The sequence below is a fragment of the Ailuropoda melanoleuca genome, chromosome 11 (assembly GCF_002007445.2).
Source record: "Ailuropoda melanoleuca isolate Jingjing chromosome 11, ASM200744v2, whole genome shotgun sequence".
Lineage (NCBI taxonomy): Eukaryota > Metazoa > Chordata > Mammalia > Carnivora > Ursidae > Ailuropoda > Ailuropoda melanoleuca.
The window spans coordinates 7,711,252-7,732,822 of NC_048228.1; the positions used below are offsets into that span (position 1 = coordinate 7,711,252).

At 61.1% G+C, this 21,571-nt stretch overlaps 1 protein-coding gene across 1 annotated transcript in view; it reads right to left on the reverse strand.

Annotated features, from left to right (window-relative positions):
* Positions 1–21,571, reverse strand: part of CASZ1 (castor zinc finger 1) — a 138,035-nt gene that overhangs the window by 9,785 nt on the left and 106,679 nt on the right. Inside the window, exons 5-7 of the mRNA XM_034671191.1 lie at positions 6,322–6,798; positions 2,391–3,225; positions 1,268–1,336 (exon numbers count right to left, since the gene is read on the reverse strand). Of these exons, the coding sequence (XP_034527082.1) occupies positions 1,268–1,336; positions 2,391–3,225; positions 6,322–6,798 (1,381 nt within the window). The remainder of the gene's footprint in view (positions 1–1,267; positions 1,337–2,390; positions 3,226–6,321; positions 6,799–21,571) is intronic.

Genomic DNA, 21,571 nt, shown 5'->3' on the forward strand with positions numbered 1-21,571 from the left:
CGCAGGGCTGTGCCATCTGCCGGGGGAACGAGGGCCCAGGGAGGCACACAGGCCTAGCACCAACGTGGGGAGGAAGAGGCCGGGGCAGGCCAAAAGTCAGAGCAGAGACAGGGGAAGAGGCCTGGGATGGGATGGGATGGGATGAGGCGATGAGGGCAGGAGTCCCCCACAGTGGCCCGACTGCCTTTCCTGCAAGTGCCGCCGCTGCCCCGCCCCCCCAGGGCTAAGCCAGGTGCTGCAGATACGGGCTGGGAGGGCCCAGCTGCTGAAAGGTGTTAAAGCCTCTCTCTGTCCTGGGCTTTCCTGACACTTGAAACAGCCCAGGTTTATGAATTTTTAAAGCACAGCATCTGTTCGGCTTCCTGAGGCAGGGAGTATGCTCTCCAGCCAACTCGGCAGCCGGGAGCCCCATGCGGCCTGGCCGCTGCCTGCCTCCCAGGAAACCCCGTGCCTCCTCCAGGCCCCGAGGCCGCGTGGCGGCTACCCTGGAGAGGCCGCTCCCGGGGAGAGCCCGCAATGACAACTGGGGAGGAGATGGGCCTCAGACTGCAGGACAGAGACGGAGACCCCCTTGTAAGGGGAGAACGACTTGCAAATACACATTTACTCCGAAGCTGCCAAAAGGGCCATCTGTGGAGGCCCTAATAATAATGATAATAATGATAATAGACGGAGCGAAGCTGAAAAGAGAGGGGTGGGAAGAACCTAGAAGATCAGCAGAAAGACAAAGGCCGGGGCACAGCCCCTGCCACGTGCTACCCCATCGGGCGCTGGCAGCAAGGGGCCTGATTTGGGGGAATCTGAGGCCATTTCTTTGCCCGCCCATCCTGCTGCCTTAGACATGCACAGAAGCAGGTCTGGAGTCAGGCGGTGAGGATCAAGGCCCGGCCCAGAGAGCACACTGAGGCCAGGTCAGGGAGGACCATCGCCCACACCCCCCCTCATCCCCACCCATTCTGCACTGGCCTGCATCTCACCCAAGACTCCGTGTAAGTGACAGCAGTGCTCTGGGCTTACCTGGGGCCTTTGGACACCCTGGCCCAGCCTAGAGCTTGAGGGCTTGTGGCCCAGACAACATCAAGGGGGCAAGGGCTCTGAGATGGGGCATAGTCCCTCAGGGGAATTTGAGGGCAGGAGTGCACACGGGTGGGGAAGCATTAGACACCTTGGCACTGGCGGTCAGATGGGCCTATGGTCCCACAGTCCCCAGGCGTTCCTGGCACCATCCCACCTTCTCTCCATGGCCGTCTCCACCCCAGGGGCCTACCTGGCAATATATTTCTGGTAAATGTTTACATCTTCGGTGACAGCTGGTTTATCTGTGGGCAATCCGTTCCTGGCGAGAGACACAGGGCACAGCCAATTAGCGGACAGGGGGTAGCCTCACGCCCCAGGAGCATCTAGGGGGCAGCTCCCTGCCCTGGGGCCCTGGCCCTGGCCCTTCCCTCCCTTGCTCTGTCATGTTCTGAGGCCCTCGAGGTAGGACTGAAAGCCCTTTTGGCAGAACCTTGCACGGGTTCAATTAGCCCAACTCCGGCAAAAGCAGGGCCATCCCAAGCTGGCAAGCTGGAGGGCTCCACCTCAGTTGTGGGCCTGACCTGGAGTCCAGCTGGGCAGGAAGCTTCGGAAGCTGAGGCCTGGCCCCCGTTGCACACCAGGAGTCATGAGGATGCTGGGAAGACCCCAGGGGAAGGGGCGAGAGCGGTGCCAAGCAAGTGTGGCCAGCTGGTCAGAAAAACCCCACTCCAAGGCCATTGGGCAGCTCCCTAGATCAGCTCCCAGGTTGTGGGCTCTGCCTCAAGGGGGAAAGGGGCCTGGGGGAGGGGGTCTCCCAGCCCCACACAATTGATCCACAGAGAATTTTACCATTGCCTGGGGGTTAGCAATGAGTGTGCTTGCCCCACCCCAGACTCCTGCCTTTTCTTGCTGCCTTCCCCAAGGCCCAGGCTTTGAGCCTGGGAGCCGGGGCCACCAGCTTGGAGCCGGGGCCACCAGCTTGGAGCCCAGAACCCCTAACCCGGACTGGGGCTTCCCCAGCCAACCACAAGGCTGCCTCTGAGGCAGAGAAAGCCTGTCACTGGGAAAGCGGGGGTCACAGTAGTCCCCGGTGTGCGTGTTAGCAGATGAGCACACGTGAGAGCAAGTGAGCACACATGAGAGCAAGTGCGCACACTGTAAGATGTCCATCCCATGCACCGGGCATGAGCAATTGTGTGAGTACGTGAGTGTGTGTGCGTGCAAGCACGTGTATGAGAACCTGAGCGTGCCCCAGGGTGCGCGGTGGATGTGCCCAAGGTATGAGTGGATGCGTGCACAAGCATGGGCTTCAGAGGCAGAGGAGTGGGGCTCCCAGCTACTCTACTCCCGAGCTCAGGATGGGGGTGCCTTACTTGACAGTGGAGACGGTCCCCGTGGTGATGGAGTCTGTTTTGGAGAAGGTCGACTTCAGGTACTCGGGAGTGTTGAAGGGCAGGGAGGCAGGTGGCTCAGGTCCTGGCCCAGGGGCACTGGGAGCACTGGGCACGCTGGGGAGGGGCGCAGGAGCCAGGCTGGGGGTGGGCGGAACCTTGGGGGGGCCCGGCTTCTGGATGGCCCGGACGTCGTACTTGGAGGGGCGCCCCACCTTGCCCGTCTTGAAGGCAATGGCCCCGCCCATGTCGGGGCTGCCCTCCCCAGGTTTGAAGAGATGGAGGTATTTGACATTCTCCAGGTCGTACTTGGATGGCTTCTTGTAGGTGCTACCGTTCTGGGGCCGCAGGTTCTCGCCTGTCTTCAGTTTCTGGATGAAGAAGTCATACTTGGAGGCGCGGGCCACCAGGCCCTGCATGGGGACACTGCTGTGTGAGGGCAGGGGCAGGATGGTGGCCTTGGTCTCCAGGTGAGCTGTGCTGCTGGGCAGCCGCAGGCCGGGCAGGGGCCCCGCCACCTCCTTGCCCGCCCGCTCCTCGGCCTTGGTGCTGTGGGCCGGCCAGGAGAGCTGCTCGCCGGCCTTGAGCTTGCGGATGTACTCCTCGTATTTGGAGAAGCGTGCCCGCTTGCTGAGGGCGTCCTCGGAGGCGGGCAGCATGGAGGAGGTGGCCACTTCGGGGGTGGAGCCCGGGTGCAGCTTCTCGAAGCTGATCTTCCTGGCTAGCTCGTCCCTCGTGTTCTGGTCATCATAGCCAAACATGCCGAGGAACTCAGTCATGGTAGAAGCCGCGTAGTCCCGGAGCGAGGAGGCCTCTCCTGCAGTGCGGGGGGAGCCCAGTCACCTCTGGGAGGGAGCACGGTGGCCAAGGCATGGGGGGCACCCCTCCCCACGAGCCCCCACCCAAAGAGGGAGGAGGCTGGCGTGGGGAGGGGGCGGAGCACGACATGATCTATGGACATTTGGCTCACTTGTTAGGTTTTACGACTCTTAAATTAATTTGTTTAAAAAAAAAGTAATTAATACCGGGGTAAAATAAAACGAGTTCATCAATGCCAGGAAAATCAATTTCCTAAATGTTCTGGCCGATGGCTTTTCAGTACATTAAACAAAGTTTCATAAATGTCTCCTCTCTCTCGCCTTGGCCTAATATGAAAGAGAAGTCACTTTACTGGAAGTAAGGCCAGATCCCAACCTGCCTCCTCGGGGTGGGGTGACACGGGGGCTGGGGACAGGTACGGATGTGGGGTAGCGGCCGGGAAGTCAGGAGGGACCCCAGGAGCTGAGGGAGCCACTGGGAATAGGGTTGGGGCGGGACTGGCCGAGCCCACCTAGAAGACTCTCCCTGACCCCCAGAAGTGGACACACAGCCCTGCATCCCTGGGAGGTGGAGGGCGTGCCCCCAGCCTCCCCAGGAGCTGGCCTCTTGGCTCCCCACCGGCCCCCCAGTGCCTGAGGGTCCCAGACAACAGGACGGAGTGGGGGGCAGGGGCTCTGCCGATGTGTTTACTCAGACTCACTCAGGGCTCCTTGCCCCAGTGAAGACTGATGACGTGGGGAGCCCTATGACCCCGCTCCCCCCACCCCCCCGGTCAATCCTCGTGCTTGTGTGAGGGCGGTCACCCTGAGGAGAGGCAGGGCCCGAGAGGTTGGCCCTGCCAGCCCTGGCAGCAGACTGGCTGCAGCCCATCTGTGGGCCCCCCCTGTGCCCAGTGCAGGCACACTGAGATCCCCGGTGCAACTTCTCCACAGGGACCTGAGCAAACACATGTGCACATGTGCTCACACACACACACCCAGCTACCTGCCCAGCTCCACAAACACACCCGCACGTGGACACAAACCTCCCCAACTCCTGCATGCATCTCACAGGATGAGTCTCCTGATGACGGAGACAAGCTGATCCCATTCTGCCTGGGCTTCTCCTGTGGAAACCCGCCTCCGCACACACGACCTTCCACCACAGCCCACGTGTGACTTCCCGGCGCACACACCCTGACTTGTTTCCGTGCAGAGACTCGCTAAACACCTACTATGTGCTATGCCCTGATTTGGGTGGGGGCACATAGGAGGGTGAGACCCACATGGGCCTCAGGGACACACAGGTCCTCTCTGTTCCCACCTGAGCCAGCAAAGCTGGGCACACTCAGAGCAGCGGGACGCCAGGCTGGGAGAACTAACAGCGCAGCAAGGGAAGGCGGGGCTGAAGAAGGGGAGGCCCAGGACCCCAGCAGGTGGCTGATGGGGGTCACTTCCCAACCCACATCCCCACCTACCGGGTCTGCGGGAGAAGGACAGTCATAGGCAGCACATGGCACCCCCCAAGGCGGGCAGAGTGACTCCAGGAGCCAACAGATGGCTGTTCCCTGGGGCGGGGTGGCCTGTGGGCCACTGTCCTGACCTCAGGCTATGTGGGGTGGGGGGCGCAGCCTGGGAGGAGTGGGCTCTGGCTGCTGGATTCAGTGGTTCAGGGACCAGGGAAAGGGGCTAAAAATAGCAGGAGGGAGCTGAGCCCTCACTATATATGGCAGAGAGACAGAAGGCTTTGAAGGGCAGGCAGCTTAGCAGAGGGAGGGGGCCCGGCGGGGGTCTGGGGCAGCCCAGAGGCCTACATTCCCGAGCCCCCAGGCCCAGAGAAAGTGGCCGAGCCCAGTGGGCAGCTAGGGCTCCAGCTGCTTCTCTCTGGTGTCCCGGGCTAAGCAGGTCCCACGGGGCCTCCAACCAGAGGAGCAATGCCTGGGTCATGAGACCACTAGCAGTTCCAGCCCTGCCCCCTATGGTCCAGGCTCTCCACTTGGGGTGAGAGAAGGCAGGAGTCAGGGCAAAGCTGGGCCTGGGAGGGGCTGGGGCCCCGATGGGACAGCGGCCCTTGTCCCTGTCCCTCCCTCTCCTCTGGCTCAGCACAATCACCTTGTGTCTGGGAACGGCAAGGGCTTTTCCTATCAGAGGAAACTGAAGGTCACACTTTTCCTCATTGATCTTGCAATGTTTGTTAATTACTCTGTCACTGATGTGGCGAAGGATAATTAAACAGCTCTGTTTATATCTTATATGCATAATTATGTGGCTGCGCAGGGCTCCCCGCACAGGGAGGAGATGCGCCCCTCGATGCAGGGGGAAGGGGATCGGGGAGCAGGCAGGGGAGGCTCAGGGCACCAGGCACAGGCCTGAGAAGGAGGCTGGGAGCTGGAGAAAAGACCCCAGACCTGGGGTTCCATCCTAGTGGTGGTAACCCCCTTCACCGGAAACTGCAGGCCCTCCCCCCCGGGAGGGGAAGGAGCTCCGGGCTGCTCTGAGACAGCAGAAAAGCCGGGCCTTAGCCATCTCGTGCATGGGAAAGAGGTCAGCCAGAGGAGCACGTCCTGGGCAGGTGGGTATAATGGGATATGCGGGCTGGGCCAGGTGGGGCCATCCTGCGGCCCGGGGCCTCACCCCTGAGAGGTCCTGCCTGGGACAGCCAGTGTCCCTGGTGAGGGGAAGGCTTCCGAGAGGGGGCAGGGGAGGGTGGGAGAGCAGGCCTATCCTGGAGCTCTGCTCCTGTGGTTTCTGGGGCTGACCAGCCCTGCTCCCCCAGGCTCCTCTGATGCAGGTGTGGAGAGACAGTCCCACAGTCTGTCCTCCGTCCCGCACCCCCACAGCCATCAGACCCGCGGTGCTCGTAGCCGCCCCCAGCCCGGCTCACACTGGGAAGCTCCCCTCCCAGCCCGAGCAAGTGTCCCCTGTTCTTGCCACTACCTTGGCCCCAGGCCCCCACATCAGGAGAACTGGCGGGACTCAATGAGGTACCGGTAAGTGGAGCATGTGTGGGGGAAGCGGGCAGGCTCCGTGGATCCCCCACTCCTTCCCCTCTGCCCCCCCCCATGAGGTCATGTCATCCATCCATCCGTCTGTCTGTCCGGGGCTCAGACACCTACCTGAAGCCTGCTTGGCACCGGGGCCGCTGTCATCCTTGGAGGCTGTGCCATCAGGCTCCTTCTCCTCTGCGACACCGCTGCCATCCTTGGGGGGCTCATCGCCATGGTCTTCCTCATCGCTGCAGCCCTGGGGCTGTACCATGTACACGCCCTCGGGGGGCAGCTCCAGGCCCTCGCGGCCGATCCGCCCCAGGCTGGGCACAGGCGCGGGCTCCTCGCTGTACTCGCCGTTGACCCACTTCTCGATCACCGCCCGCCTCTTGTCTTCCTCGCTGCGGGCACCCCGGGCCACGCCAGCCTCTCGGTCCCGTGGCCGCAGCAGGCTGCCCTCGGCCGGGGGGCCCGCCTCCGCCCCCTTCTCCACCACCACCTGGCGGCTCAGCTTGGCGCAGATGGCGTTGAGCTTCAGGCCGCCTTTGCGCTTGGCCGCCATCGCCGGCTTGCCTGCGGGCGGGTCGGTGCACCGGGTGCTTTCAGCTGCGGGGCGGACGGAGAGGTCAGAGGTGGGCGCGTGCCAGGCTCAGCCCCCCACCTCGGCAGCCCCCAGGCCCTAGGTCTTCCCAATAGCGCCTTCCTCGCGCTGTCCCCAGGCTGGCTGGCGGGGCTTCGGGCCCCTCACCAGACCGTGAGCCCCAGGGGCCCAGCTCGCCCAGCGCAAGGGCCTGTACCCTGTACCGGGCAGTCAAGGAGGGCTTGTTTGTAAATGAGCATACGAATGGGTGATGTGCGGACACCCGGGGTGGGCTTCTCAGCACCTGGTTCCTGGAAGCATTTCCTACTCGTTTGGCCCTAAATTCCTCTTCTGAGAGAGAGGCCACACATGACCCCAGCTGGAGGAGGGGGTGTGTGCTCTGACACGCAAGGATACTGAGGCACGCGCGCTGGCTTAGGGGCTGGTCATTGGGTGACTCCGGCAAGTGACAGCAGCCTGACTACCTGTGAGCATCTGATCCCCCCCCCCCCGTGGCCTACACACAGGGAGGTGACCGCAGAGGGCCAGGGAGCAGCCAGCACCCACTCTTGCCTTCCTGTCCCAGCCACGGGGGCTGGCACCCTTCTCGACCTGAGCATCTCATCCCTGGCACCGCCTCAGCCAGACCTGGTCCCTGGGGCCCACCAGACTCCTACCTCTGCTCCCTGGAGAGCCCCGAGATCTCTTCCTTCTCTCCTAGCCACCCAGGGCCCTCCGAAGGCCTCTGTTTTTCCTCTCTCCCCTCCCCTTCACAGACCCGCTCGAATTTTCTGGCCATTTCCTTTCCCCAAGCCTCAGTGAGGGCCATTCAAGGGCAGAGCTCCTCATAGTCCCCCTGAGAAGTGCTCATCCCTGTCTGGGATCTCACTGTGCCTTCTCGGCCGGCTCCTGTGGCCCTCGAAGGCCTGGCTGATTCCGGGAAGCCCACTTCCCAGCCCGGAGGAGCCACAGCTGGATGGGGTCGGGATTCTTCAGATCCCCAACAGAGAGCCCAAAAGCTGCAGTCACAGTGCCGAAGCCCTGCACGTGACGGCCCGATGGAAACTCTAACTCAGGCTGCCCGAGGTCTCGCCACCTCCCTCATGGCTGCTGAACGGGTCACCCAGGGTCCGGGGTGGGAGTGGGGGGATGGTGCACGGCAAGTCCCCTCACCACACAACGTGGGCCCTGCCACAAAGGCCAAGGGTGGATACACATATACATCTCGGCATATCTGTCTGTCTGTCCACCTTTCCATCCATCCATTTAGTCAGCTCCTGTTGCATGCCAGACCCCGTGGTGGGCTCGGCAGAGAGGCTCAGCTCACATTGGTTTTGGGCACAGGCGACCCCACTGGGGCCTCTCAGTGGCAGGGCTCCCTCGTGTGTCCCTCAGTGGAGGAATGCACATGTCTGAGTCCCCACCTATAGCGGTCAGAAGCTGAGGCAGGGGCTCTGCTCCCAGGGCCGTGGGAGGAAGGAGCTTCCCTATAACGGGTCAACACCCTAAAAACCCCCACACCTCGAAGCCCCCTGAGAGGCATGCTCAGACAGGATGATGACACTTGGGCCTGCCCGGGGACCCTGCCCCGCGATGAGACCGGGCTGTTGCACACGGGCGGCTGTACGATGCCCCAGACCTGCCCTGAAGCCGCCTGCCAGTGCACATGGCCTCACTTGGCCCAGCGGCCCGGCGACCTAGCCCAGTCCAGGCAGCGCACTGCCAGCGAAGGCTCTGCTTGGCTCACACCAGTCTTCCCGGTCCTGGGGCCCTGGCTCTGCCGGGCCCCACCCTTGCCCAGCCCAGGGGCCCGCTCTGCCCAAGTTGACCCACACCTCCAAGTCTGTGCTGCCTCCACCCAAGTCTCCAAGCACTGACATGGGTTCCTCCTCAAAGTGCAGCGATGGGTCCCCTAGTCACGCCATCCCACCCAACTGCTGGGCCGGCCGCCAGGCTGCACGACACCAAGTTTCCTCCAACAGAACTACAGGCAGCAGGCCTCACCTGGCCCCCTCTGTCCCCTGCCCTGGTGGGGAAGGGAAGGGGGGAGCAGGGGAGCCTGCTCTATTTTTACCAGGAGGTACGCAGCCAAGTGTGTATGGCAGACAGCAAATGGATCTATAAATATTTATCCCAGGGAAGAGGGAAGCAGAGGCTCCCAGGGCTGCCCTTGCTGCTGGTGACACCCCCTCCCTGGGCTCCCACCCATCCTGGAGCCTCCCGGCACTTGGGCCCACCCAGTCCAGCCCACCCGCCCCTGGTCTCGGCCGTGTGCCTGGCTGGGTCCCTCCTGGGCCCCCACCAGCTGCGCCGCAGCTGTGCACCCAGGGCCCACCCCCAGCCCACAGGCCCCTTTGCTCCGCCTCCACCCCCACACCTGCCCTCCAGCCGCTGCTCTGCCCCAGCCCACCTGCCTTCCAGATGTTGCCCTCCCTCTGACTCTACTGCTGGTCCCAGGGGTAGAGGTGGAGAAGGCGTGTGGGCCTGGGGTGCAGGGCAGGAGGCAGAGGCTAGGGCAGTGGTAGGGAGTATGAAAGAGCTAAGGTCCAAGTTGCCTGCCCATCCGCCTTCCGGCCCATTCCGCGGAGCCCTTCTCCCCTCCCCCTCCATCAGGGCCCTGGGACATACAGACTACCCCCCTCGTGGTCTGACCCCAGGCTCCTGTCCATGTAAACATTCCCCCGACTTTCTTCCCTAAAATATAAACGCCGTGGCCAGGCCTCAATGGGAGGAAGCCATCCGTCCCCGGCCTTGTCACTGCCCCTTTCATCTCCTTCCCGCCACCAGCCTGCCCGCTGCTCTATTTACACTGGACACTTCCTCTGGGAACAATACTGCCCAGGAGGCAGGCTTGGGCCAGAGGGTGGGAAGGCAGGGGACTCCTGCACTGCTTACTCAGGGACGGGCTCCAGAAAGGAGGCAAGGGGCGAGGCAGCTGAGGTGGGCCCCATCAGGCCCCGGGGGGAAGGAGCAGCCAGGGCCTGCACGCAGACAGCAAGCTCAGAGGCTCTTCCAGCCTCTAGCCCCCCGGCCCCGCGGCCCTGGCCCCGTGGGGTGAGCTTCAGGAGGTGGCCCAGCACCAGGGCACAGCCTGGCTCTCCCCCTGGCTAGCTCAGGGCCCTGGGCAGCTCTCGCCCCATGAAAGGGCCACAGGACAGCAAGGTGGGAGGGTTCTGGAAAGCAAGGACCTGAGAAAAGGCAGCTGAACCCTGGGGGGGACAAGCAAGCAGGTGTGGTGCACATCTAGGCACAAGATCCCAAGACGTGGAAACCTCACACGGTCCACGAGAGAGAGGAGAGACCAGAGAGCCTGGGGGGCCTGGCCGCGGGCAGGCTGCCCACTCAGCAACAAACACCCCCCTCATCAGCTCCCACGGTCTGAACCTTCTCTCCCGGGGCTCCAAACTCCACCAGGCCACCTGTAAGCAGCTCTCTCTCTGAGCTGTATAGATACTGGTGGCAGGCCGGTGGGGCAGAAACCGGACCTTCCACGTACATTTCTGGGTACTATCTCATGATACGCTCACGATGACCCAGCGAGGCAGGGGCTGCCATCAGCGCATCTGATAGAAGAGGCAACTGATCCTGAGCCACGAAGACACCCCAGAGCCTGGGCTCACAAAGGTCCCGGGCTCAGCAAGGCCCTGGAGCGGCCACCACGGCCCCAGTTCAGGCTCTTGGGTGGGCTGTAGGAAGTCCCAGGCCTCTCTCCCCCCTCTCCTCCTCACCCCCACTCCCGGTTCCCATAACACGGAGCCCCCTAAAGTGTTAACTGCAATGGGTAAAATGGTGCAGCAGATTGCTACAATAAATAATTTACTGATATTTATAAATATTCAAATCAGCCAGCTTCAGAAATCAAATGAAGGGAGGGCCTCGGGAGAAGGGCCCGTTATGGCAGGAATCTCATCACTCCCTCCAAAGGCTGAGGAGGCCAGGGCTCCTGCCAGTTATGCGGGAGACAGGGGGGCTCCTGTAGCTGCACCTGGGCCCCTGGGCCCTGATCTCTGGGGACTAAGGGGTTGGGGTGGCTTGAACGGCTCCACCTCCTGGCCATGTTGGGGCCAGGCCCTCCCTTGACCTGCGCAGCCCCTGTTCAAGGGGATGAGAAGCTCCAGTGCCCAGTGCCCACTGCCTGGGTCTCCAAGTTGCTTGTCCTGCCATGTGGGGGGGGGCAGTCCCTGGGGGCTGGGCAGGCCTGGCAGCCCCCCCCCCACTCGTGAGTAATGTGTTTCGGGGCCGGGCAGCCTGTCAGCTACCAGGCTCCCAGTGCTTTATGGGCTCTGCCTGGTGGCTCTGAACTCCCTGGTAGGAAATAAAGTTCTCCCTGTGCGTCCCTTCTAAACATTTCACTCAGTGGAAACGGTGTTTAAGAAAAATGAGGACATATTTCTTCCTAAGGATGCAGTGTCCCCTTTGGGCAGCCTAATGCCCGCTGTATATCAGGAGGTGGGGAGGCAGGGGCCAGGCACCCGTCCCCTGGGGTGAGGATGCTCCAGGGCCCACCTGCCTGCGGCCAGGCGGCTCAGGGGCCACAGACACTGCCAGGCCACTGGTGGTTGCCCTGTCCCACAGCCCAGAGTGAGAGGGCAGCTGGCGCCCTCCGAATTACCTCCCTTGTGCCAGAGACCGCACTGGGCACTTCATGGTGTCGCTTCAGTGACCCCCCCCTCCCCACAACATCCCCATGAGGCCTTGACCTGTCCCCCCTCTCCAGATGAGGAAGCAGAGCCTGGTGAGAATGGTAACTGCCCACAGTCACCCAGGGTCAGTGCTGGAACTGGACTCCCACGGGGCTCAGATGTCTAAGGTCACGGTCTAACACCCCACACACGCCTCCCACAGCCTCCCAATTGGGGTGGTGGCGATTTTGGAACCTCCACCCTGTCATCCCTAAGAACTTGAACTTGATGGGCTACAAGCCCCAGTTTTGGGGGGATGTGTCTATGTTTGTTCAACACCCCCTCTGAGCTGCCTCTATAGGCCAGGCCCTGGGCTTAACCTCAGGATACGAAGTGAGCAAGACAGACTGTCCTGTTTCCTGCCATCCCAGCAAGCTCAAATTTAGACGAGGAGGCAGACGTTCACGTAATTACAAGTGCAATCGCTGTGGCGAAAAGTCCAGGTGCCCACGGGGGCAGCGAGGCTGGGGAGCCAGGAAAGGTCCCCCTAGAGACAGGTGCCCCATCCCCTGCCCCCCCCAAGCTCCCTGACCATCCCTCCCACCTCTCTCCTCGCCCCAACTGCCAGCACAGTTCGCTCCCCTATCTTCTATCTTCTCCAGCTGTGACTCCCTCCCCCGCCCAGCACCTGTCCCCTAGGAGAGGGTGTCCTCCTCTCTTGGGCCTGAGCCCGCTCCCAGCTCAGAACAGAAGGGCTGCCCAGCTTCTGCGGGTGGGAGCAGTGGCCACTGCTCCCCAGGGCTCTCAGCCAGGTCCCTTGGTCCCCAACAGCGCTAAGACGGGAAGTGGGGGGGCCCTGGCCACCGGGCCCTACTTGCCCCCCTTTGTTTGTTTATTTATTTATTATGATTTTTTAGTCCAGTTAAAAGGTTTACTATCCAGACACGTCTAAGTGGCCTCACTTAGCGTAAGTAACTCTATAAATCAGAGGAACTGCTAGCATCCACCGCACAGGCCGGCTATCAATCTCCCCCAGGTCACAGCCAAACAGGAAGGGGAGAAAAAAAGAGCTACCACCCAGGGGAGATTTAAAACACACACACAGCGCACACACAGACCGTGCACGCGCACACACACTCGGGCGTCTCCGTACTTGTACGATCGTATTAGAAGTCACACGTGCATGTGCAGAGCGGCCCGGAAACCAGCCGTGCCGCGTGTGGTCATGATAACAGAGCATAAACAGGGCTCCTGCAGCCGAAAAGGGAGTCAGAGCCCAAGGGCGGGGAGCCTCCAATGGGCCCCCCCCCCAGGGCTGGGCGCTCGCGCCTGAGATGCCCTGCCTGGGGAAGGGGCTCTGGAGGGCCAGGGAGGGGCTCCGCTTGGTCCCCTCCACTCTCTGTGGCCCCTGCTTCTGCAAACCCAAAGGACCGAGCTCTCCCCTTCTGTGTGCCCAAGGTAAGCGCTCAGCGGGGAGGTGGAGCCAAGGAAAGCAGCAGGGAGGCACGCAGTGGTCCCTCGTCTTGCCAGTCCTGCCAGTCGGGCGACACAGCACAGGACTCAAGAAGTGTGGCACCATCCGAAGGACTGACCAGCCGCCTCGGAGGGTGGCAAGGCTCAGTGAGCGCTCAGAGCCACCTGTCCACAGGGATGCCCCACCTTCTTACTCCAGTAGGTGCTGCCGGATGCGCAGGCAGCTTGGACACAGGCGCCCACCCCCATCCCTGGAGAGGACCTGGACCCGCAAGGACCCACGAGCTGGGCCACACCAGGCAGCGGAGTGGGAGAGGCCTCTCGTGGCCTCCTCTGCGGATGCCCAAGGCCAGGCAAGGCGGCCTGAGGGGGGAAGGCCCGCCCGGGGCCCACCTCTCCCACCTCGCCCCAGAGGCCTCCGGGCTCACCCACCCGCCTGCCCGCTGCATCTCCCGTGAACTCTATTTCTCTTTCCTCTCTGAAAACAACTGAGCTGTAAATACTGTTTAACCTTCTCCCCCCCTCCCCCCACCCCCTCCCCTCCGCACTATAAAAACACAAATATGCCATAACTCAGCCGGCCCGGCCGCCCAGCCTCCAACATGCCCCGCGCCCGGGCCTCTCAGGAAGGTCATTACAAACGACTTTCCGATTCACTGCTCCTGAAATAATTTTGTGTATTAAAACCTGAATCTGCACTTTCTGGGGCCGAAAGCCTCGCTTAATTATGGCGGGGGGGCTTGACGGACAGTGATCCTTCACTCGCCAGCCCGCTCCAGCCCTCCGCCCGCCAGCCCGCCCCCCTCCCTGGGCCCAATCTGTTTTCAAAGTGTGTCTGTCCTTTATTAAATTGTTTTCTTTTCCACATTATCAGTTGCCATGGAGACCTCATCTCTCGGATTATTTGAATTTCATTATATCTATTGATTTGGGAGCATTTCATCTTTTTTATTGTTTTTCTGTCAATTTTCAAAACGAATAACCATCTAATTTGCGTCAGTGCTGATTATGTTTGTCCCTCAATAGAGGTCGGCAGCTGCGCTGGGGAAACAAATCAATGAAAAACCATCATAAAACTCCCCACTCCAGTCTCCGGGATGTGTGGGTGACATTCCACGCCTGTGAGAGACACACTCATCAGCTCCAAGTTCGGCTACGGTGGCAGCGGCTCCGCTCCACGTCCGCCTCCTCTGGCCTTAATATTTAATTTCGCGATTTGGGGCATTATTAGTGGTGTTTTTATTAGTGCGTGTGCCTGTGAGTGTTCGGTGGTGGGCCGGCTGTTCCGTTAATTTGTGGGTGAGGCTGGGAAAGCCCAGAGGAGGGCAGGGCGGACGGTGCTGGGGGTGCGGTGGGAAGGGGAAGAAGCAGGAGGGGAGCCCCGAGGAGGGGGGTGGGGGGGACCCGGGAACGGGAGGACCACGCCGAGGGGCCAGAAAAGGGGGGTCGCAGAAGGGGGACCAAGCGAAGGGGAGGAAAAGAGGGAATTCAAATTGCTTACTTTGTTGGTTTTTTTTTAATAATTTATGCAATTTTAAGCATTTATGTATAAATTTTTTAATAAGCCACCCTGGAGCAGGATGGCCATTAACATCTCAACGTCCTTCTGTCCAATGGGCTGGCGGAGAGGATCAATTTCTGAGAGTACTTTCCCTTTTTTATGACATGATAAAATGCTTTTAAAGCAACTTACACAAATATGGAAATTTTTTTTTCTTTTTTTCCCTGTCCCCTCTCCCTTCCCCTAACAGCCTTCTTATCCACCAGGGAGGGGGGTGAGTGTGTGTGTGCGGGGCACACGGGCACACACACACACTTGTGCTCCTCCTGCTCCCTCTCCTGCTGGGGAGGGGGGCTGCGGGGGGGCTGGCAGGGAGACAGCCCCAGTTCTCACTAGAACTGGCCGCCTGTCCTTCTAACAAGGGCATAAACTTTCATTACCCATGCACGCAGTCAAAGACAATTTAGGGAAACGCGCTGCTCAGAAAAGGAAAACCTCAGCGATTCGTGACCCACACCGCTGCCATCTGGGGGGCTCTTGCCTCCAGCTCCAGGGAGCCTGGGCCCTGAACCTCTGGCCCTGCCCACTGGAGGGCTGGGGAGGGGGCCCTTGTGGGGGCAGCCCGCAGAGGGAGGGGAGAGAGCGGAGGGAGGGCAAGGATCTCTGCCTTGGCTGGCCAAGAGCACCTGGGCAGGCCAGGGGACAGTCCCCCTTGTTGTGCTCTCCCCCCACACCCCTTCACTAGCCTCACCAGGCATGGGCCCTCCAGGGCAAGCATGGAGCTCGTGCCGTTTTGCCGCCCAGTGCCAGCACAGAGCAGAAGCTCAGCTCTGTGGATGGATAGATAGATGGATGGAAGGACAGAGGGAGGGACTGAATGAAGACAAAGTAGGAAACCAGGCCCAGATGTCCTCACGCCCCAGCAGGAGACCCACGGATGCTGGAAAAATGCTCCCTCTCCAGGTACCACTGCTCTAGAAGGGGGTCTGGGACAGGAGTGCCTCTGGGTGTAGAGGATGGGGGACACCAGAGCGAGGGGGGCGGCCTGGCCACCATCACCCCCTCCCTGAGCCTGAGCCTCAACTCCCTGAGATGGAGCCAGGTCTTATGAGGAAGAGGACAACTGTTCTATGCCCAGGCTTGGGGACAACCCTTACGTCCATGTCCCCTTCACCTGCAGCCGTTCCTCCAGATGGGGAGTGGGAGGAGGGGCCCAAGGGGTGAGCCCTGTCCAAGGGCTGAGGGAGATGATCCAGGTTCCCAGCACAGTGCCTGGAGCCTTTCCCTGCCTTGCCATCGCGGGACAGTGCCTGGCCCTCCCATACCATCCACACTCGGGGACCGGGACTTTGGCAGCACCAGATCAGACAAACTGACATTAGAAACTTGGTCCTCCTCTTAAAGCTTGCCACTTTAAGTCTGGTCTCTGCTCTGGTAGCCTCAGTGTCCTCATCTGAAATGAGCCTGTTGAAAGGATGGCGTCGAGTGACATGTCTGACACAGAACCATGGAGCACGTGGGGCCTGCCCTTCTACTGGCTGGTGACTGCGGTCAGGGTCCCTGCCTCGGGAGGGCGAAGGGCTGCTCCCTCCCGGACCTGGGGGCTGATGCAGGCAGGGCAGAGAGTCCAGCCTCCCTGAGATCTAGGAAATCTGGGTCTTCCTGCTTCTCCCAACCCCCAAAACTCTGGTTTCTCCTGGGGCCCTTAGCTGTCTAGGCTACTGAGACCCAAACGCCCTCCCGCTCTCGAGTCCCGGAGCATCTCTTGGGATGCCTCCCTCCCTCCGGGTGAGCTTGACCCTTGGCAGTCCAGGAAGGGCCCCTCGGCGTCCTTGGTGGCAGCAGCAAGGGAGCACCCCTGCTGCGCCAGGCCACCCCAGCCCTCGGTGGGGACCCAAGGGGAGCCCACCCTCCTTCCCTTCTGTGTTCAGATCTCCCCCCAACTATCATTAAAATAACAAGTTTCTGTTACTATCTAAACATTCCCACATCGCATAAAGGGTTATATTACACCCGAGTCACTCCCGGGCCCATGTTTGCACAGAAAAGCTCACGGCAGGTCCCCCCTCCTGACGAAGTGACTTATTAAAGTTTAAACAGTAATTAACAGAACAATAAAAATAAAGGGATGTTTGGGGAGTCGTAGCGCACACAGGGTTTTTGGCAGTGCCAGCAGTTTCTCAGTGCCCTGTGCTGGCAGCAAAATGCGACTGTGAAGCCAGGGGGGACGGAGGACGCGGCCGGGACTGGGCCAGGGAGGCTTCAGGCCTGAAGGGTGAGGAAGTGCGGCCAGACCGGAGGGAGGGGAAGAAGGGCCTGGGAGGTTCACGCGGGGCTGTGCGGGGCCACCAGCCGCACCCCCCACCCCCAGGATCTGGAGGAGTGGGGTGGGTGCCTCATGAGCAGGAGAGAAGGCCTGACGCCGGCAGGAAACCACCGAGCCGGGTGGCTGAGGCTTTGCCCTGCCAGAGCCCAGCGTGGCCCCGGGCACTTCCGGGAGCCCGGTGCCTCGGTCACATCCAGCCAACGCCCGCACGGCCCTGGCTGGGGGAGCACCGTGGCCATCGCCAGACCCTGCCGTTAAGGATTTCTGAGGCTGGACCCCAGCCACTCTGGGCTCCTCTCCCAGTCGGCCAGGTACCTCTCCTGGCTCCTGTGGCTGGGGCACCATATACCCCTGAGAATTCTCCTGAAGCTACTGGCCACTACGAAGCATGAGTAAGGACTCGGTCTCTGCTCGCGGCGGCGGGGAGATTAGCCAGCCCCGAGCACGCTGGGCCCCATGTAAAGGGAGAAAGCAGGGGGCTGGCTAGGCCAGGGTGGGCCCCCGCTGGTGGGAGACCTCACTCACAAAAGGTCTCAGGGAGCCGGGCCTGGAGGGCTGGTCCAAGGCCCAGCCAGTCATCCTTCACCCTCTCTGGTTCTCCCTCCACAAGCTCCACCTAGAGGCTCAGACACCTGGCTATAGGGGATGGCAGGGAGCCAGAGAGAAGCCCCGGAAAGAGGAGGGGCTCCACCTGGACAAGGCCAGCACGCTCTGCTTCTTCTTAAAGCCTTGGGAGCCGAGGAGGAAGGGTGGGCGGGAGCACTCGGAGGCCACAATGCATGTGTGTCCTCAAACGGCAGCCAGGTGATAGGTACCAGGTACTGCTGGGTGGGCCTCGGACTTACCAGCCCCCAAATGCCCTCACTTCATCCCTCTCCCAGACTCCTTGGGCTGTTCTGGGCTATGTTGTGGGGGGCTCTTTCTCTGACCTTACAATCTCAGAGCCCGTGGCCAGTCTTGTGGCCCTTGCCTGCCCACTACCAACGCCTGTCCTTCTGAGAGAAGCCACCGCACACGGCTCTCTCCTCACTGCACAGGATTCATTCCCAGAGTGGTTTTGGGTACAGCACCCCCAATTCAGGTTCTTCCCACCAGGGCAGAGCGAAGGGCCAACTTGGGGACACCATGAGGACCTTAAGAGCACTCTTTACCCTTCTCTTGGCCTTCTCCACCTCCCTGTGCCTCCGTGCACCAACCTGCCCAGACCTGCCTGGGCATCTGAGTTCTGCTGTAGCCGCTCTCCACCTTGGTGCCCACCAGCAGCAGCGTGGACCAGATCGTGCCCAGAGACTGGCCCCTGGCCCAGGGAGAGCGGCCCCGCTGGGTCCCTGGCACTGGCTCCCAGGCTCATTCCTCCACATCCCAGCTGCGGGGGCTGACGTGAGCAGCTGACAGCCACACGTGGAGGTGAGGCGCTGGGCTGTGGCCAGACATGCTCTTTTAGCCCTGTGTCTCCTGGGATCTGGTTCCTGGGCACATGGCGGGCACAAAGGGCAGGGACTCTGGCTGGCCCCCATGGTGCCTGGCCATGCCCCTGCCTCTCACCAAGTTCCTGCAGGCACAGCCAGGGGAGTGCTGTGCCCAAATGACGTCTGGGTGCCTGGGCTCTAGGCACGAAGAACTTTGCCCTTAAGACGTGGAAAAGAGCCAGTAGGTGAAAGGCTCTCCTCCCCCTTTCCTGGGCAGAGGGCTTTGGGGCTCCACCCCCTTCCCCAAGATGAGTGACTCACAGGTGCAGAGAGTGGGGGGGTCAGGCACAGAGAGCTCAAGAAGGGGGCAGGCGATGCTTCCCAATCCCCTAGCTGCTCTGCTCGGAAGGAAGTCAGGGGCTCAACCCTCCTTGTTGCTGGAGGAGGCCCCCCCACCCCGAGTCACCCAGCACCAAAGCTGGAGTGGGAACGGGGAGACACACTCAGGGTTAGGATAAGGACTGGCGGAAGGAGAGCAGGTGGGGACAGAGGGCTTCTAACAGGCGTGCTGTAACATGGGCAAACGGAGCAGGGCGCTCATCCTAGTCCACTCTGTTTCTAGAACCCTTCACCTTCTCCCGGTCCCAGCGGCACGGCAAGGAGCTCTGGCCAGACAAGGAGCTCCCAAGGGTGGTAGTGATCAGAGCACAGGTTGTCCCAGACTTGCATAGAACATTAGAACTGGAAGGGAACTGAGGCCCAGGAGGTTGAGAGACTTGTCAGAAACCCATGTCCCTAACCCGTCAGGACCAGACAAATCCGGAGCCTCAACCCCCAACCTGGGCCCTCTCATGACCAGCAGATCAAACTGCTACACATTTGTGCTTTAAAGGGGAACTTTCTGTAGCCCTTGCAGATTGCTCCAGGGCCCACTGGCCCCAAACCCCACGAGGGTTCCCTGCTGGAAAAGCTTCAACCCCACACTGGCCCACCTGGGCAAGGACCCCAAATGTCTCTGAACCAACACTTCCCAGGGTGCAGGGCCTGAAGTTCAGGCTCCAAGCAACCCAAGGGAAGCACAAGAGGGCTCTGCAGCCTGGCTTACCCCCTGGAAAAGGGGCAGGACATGTGGGTGGGTGGCCATATGAGGGAGAGCCTGCCTGGGCGCAGGGCGGGAGCATGTGTGTTGGAGGGAGGGGACCTTCTTCTTGCAGAGACTGAGACCCCCAGAACTTGTGAGCTGTGCTGTGAAGGGGAAAACAGGGCAAGGCACCATTCTGGGGTTAGACGAAGGGCCTGGGAGAGAGGCAGCCCCGGGAGAGAAGGTAGGGACGGCAGCAGGTGGCAGAGGGGTGCAATGGTTGACGCTGCCACCCCACCCTCCCTACAGCCCATCTCCACAATCCCCTTGCTAAGGCCGCCAACGACATGAGGGGACTAATTTAGGAGTATTTTTAAAACTGTGGCCCTGGTGGAGGGGTTTAGCAGTTGTCAGCCATCTGGAGTAAGGAATTACCGTCACCTCCCTGATCTTATAGCCCTAAACCCAAAGCTGGTTACAGCTCGAGGAGGAGGCAGCAGGTGGGTGGGGCGGGGGCCTGTCCCAGGAGGTGCCCGCAGGCCTGGGGAGCCCCTCCCTTTGCCCTGGGAGGGGGCCTGGGGCTGGGGAGGGGGCTGGAGAGCCTGGTGTCCTCTGTGCCCACTCAGGCTCCCCCGCCTGCTCACGCACGCTCACTCCCTGGGCCGCGCCGGCTCGCGCAGGGGCCGTCAGGTAAATTAGATCTGAAAGCTGACAATTTCTGACCATATTTCCTTGATTATTTCAAACAAATGCACAGCAGCCGCTGTAAGGAGATTAAAGTGACATAAACGTCCCGAGTGGGAGGGGGGAGGGCAGAGGATTCAGGTCACCCCCATCCGTCCCCCGCCTGACAGACGCTATATCGCTATCCAATCCAATAAAAAATCCCCCCCTTTTGCTTTAATTAATTTTACAGCTAGCTTGCTTAATTACTTTCAATCAAAATCCTCCTGCCATCGCAAAATTAGAGATGGTTGAGCTCCATTAGCCTAAATTCTTCATTTCCATATAGAAAAGAGGCTGTCTGCATAGCCAGCCTGGGCCCCTGGCAGGACAGACGCCCGTCTGCCCGCCCGCTGCCAGCCAGCCCACTGCTGGCCTGAGCTCCGTGGCTGTCTCTGGCCTGGGCATTTCCCCCCATCCTGCTCTGCCACTGCTCCTGGGGGGAGGGGATGGAGTTAAGGTCCAGAAGGAGTACATTCCCCTGTGCCCCCAACCCTTCCCCTGACTCATGCAGGGACTGCGGAGCCAGGCTGGACGACCAGGGCCGGCTGCTCCTGGCTGAAGGAAAGGCTGATCCTAGGAGCCTGCTTTCTTGCTCAGGGGCCCCTGCTGCTCCCCAGAGGAGCCTAGTCCCCTTGGCTGCCCAGGTCCCCAACAGGACAGTTCTGGTCCCCTGCCTTAGCCCTCCTCAGGAAGCAGAGCTCCCAGCAAGGCAGGAGCTCTTCCCGCCTTGCACTTAGGCCCTGGTCGGTGTAGACCCCTGGAATCCACAGCACCCAGGGTCCCCTCTCTGCTGTTTCCCGGCTGGAGCCCTTGCTCACTAGCTGAGCGACTCCAGGGCCAGCTGTCTCAATAGTGCTAACAGGCAACACGGGCAGCCCCCACAGACTCTGGTGTTCTCCAGGGGGCCCCACGTGGGCCCCTCCTCGTCCCCTTATATCCCTGGTTCCCAGCCTGCAACAGCTGCTCCTCCACCCCCAGCCTGGGTCGGGTGGGTGGTGGCTCTGGGCTCTGTCCACATCCTGTGCCTGCACTGGTTCTCTTCTCCTCCCCTCCACCTGCCTCTTCCAAGCAGCCCCCAACCCCAACTCCAGAAGCTCCACTTCAGGTTTTCCATCCTACAGCCCTGAGTGTCACCACAGGGTCCGGCCCAACCTGGGCTCCAGCTGATTAAGGATCTGCAACAGGATGTAGGGATTACAGTAAAACCTGGCTCCGGATCTGCAGGGGCAGGGGGCCAAGTCCTGGTTCTGGGACTCCCCTCCCCTCCCATTTCGACACACCTCCTCCCTCCTGGCTGCCAAGGGCCCAGGAAGGCTGAGCCTCTGGGGCCTTCCTGGGGTCTTTGCTGGACTCTGAGAAGTGGATGACAAGGGGTAGCATGATGGGACCCAGGCCAAATCTGGCAGAAAGGCGGGCTCAGGATGGGGTGGGGAAGGGGAGTTATGGCTGAAATCTGCCCTGGACCCTTTAACAGGGACCAGAAGCTAACCTGGTCCTCCTCAGGGACTGGGTATGGAGGCAGGATGTCCTGGGTCTGACCTCTGAGCAAAGGCAGAGCAAGGTGGGGAAGGAAGCACTCTAAAGGCTCCATGAGGCCCTTCTAGGCAGCTGGCCTTATGGCTGCCCCATTGCTCTGGCTGAATGACTCTAGAGTGTGAGGC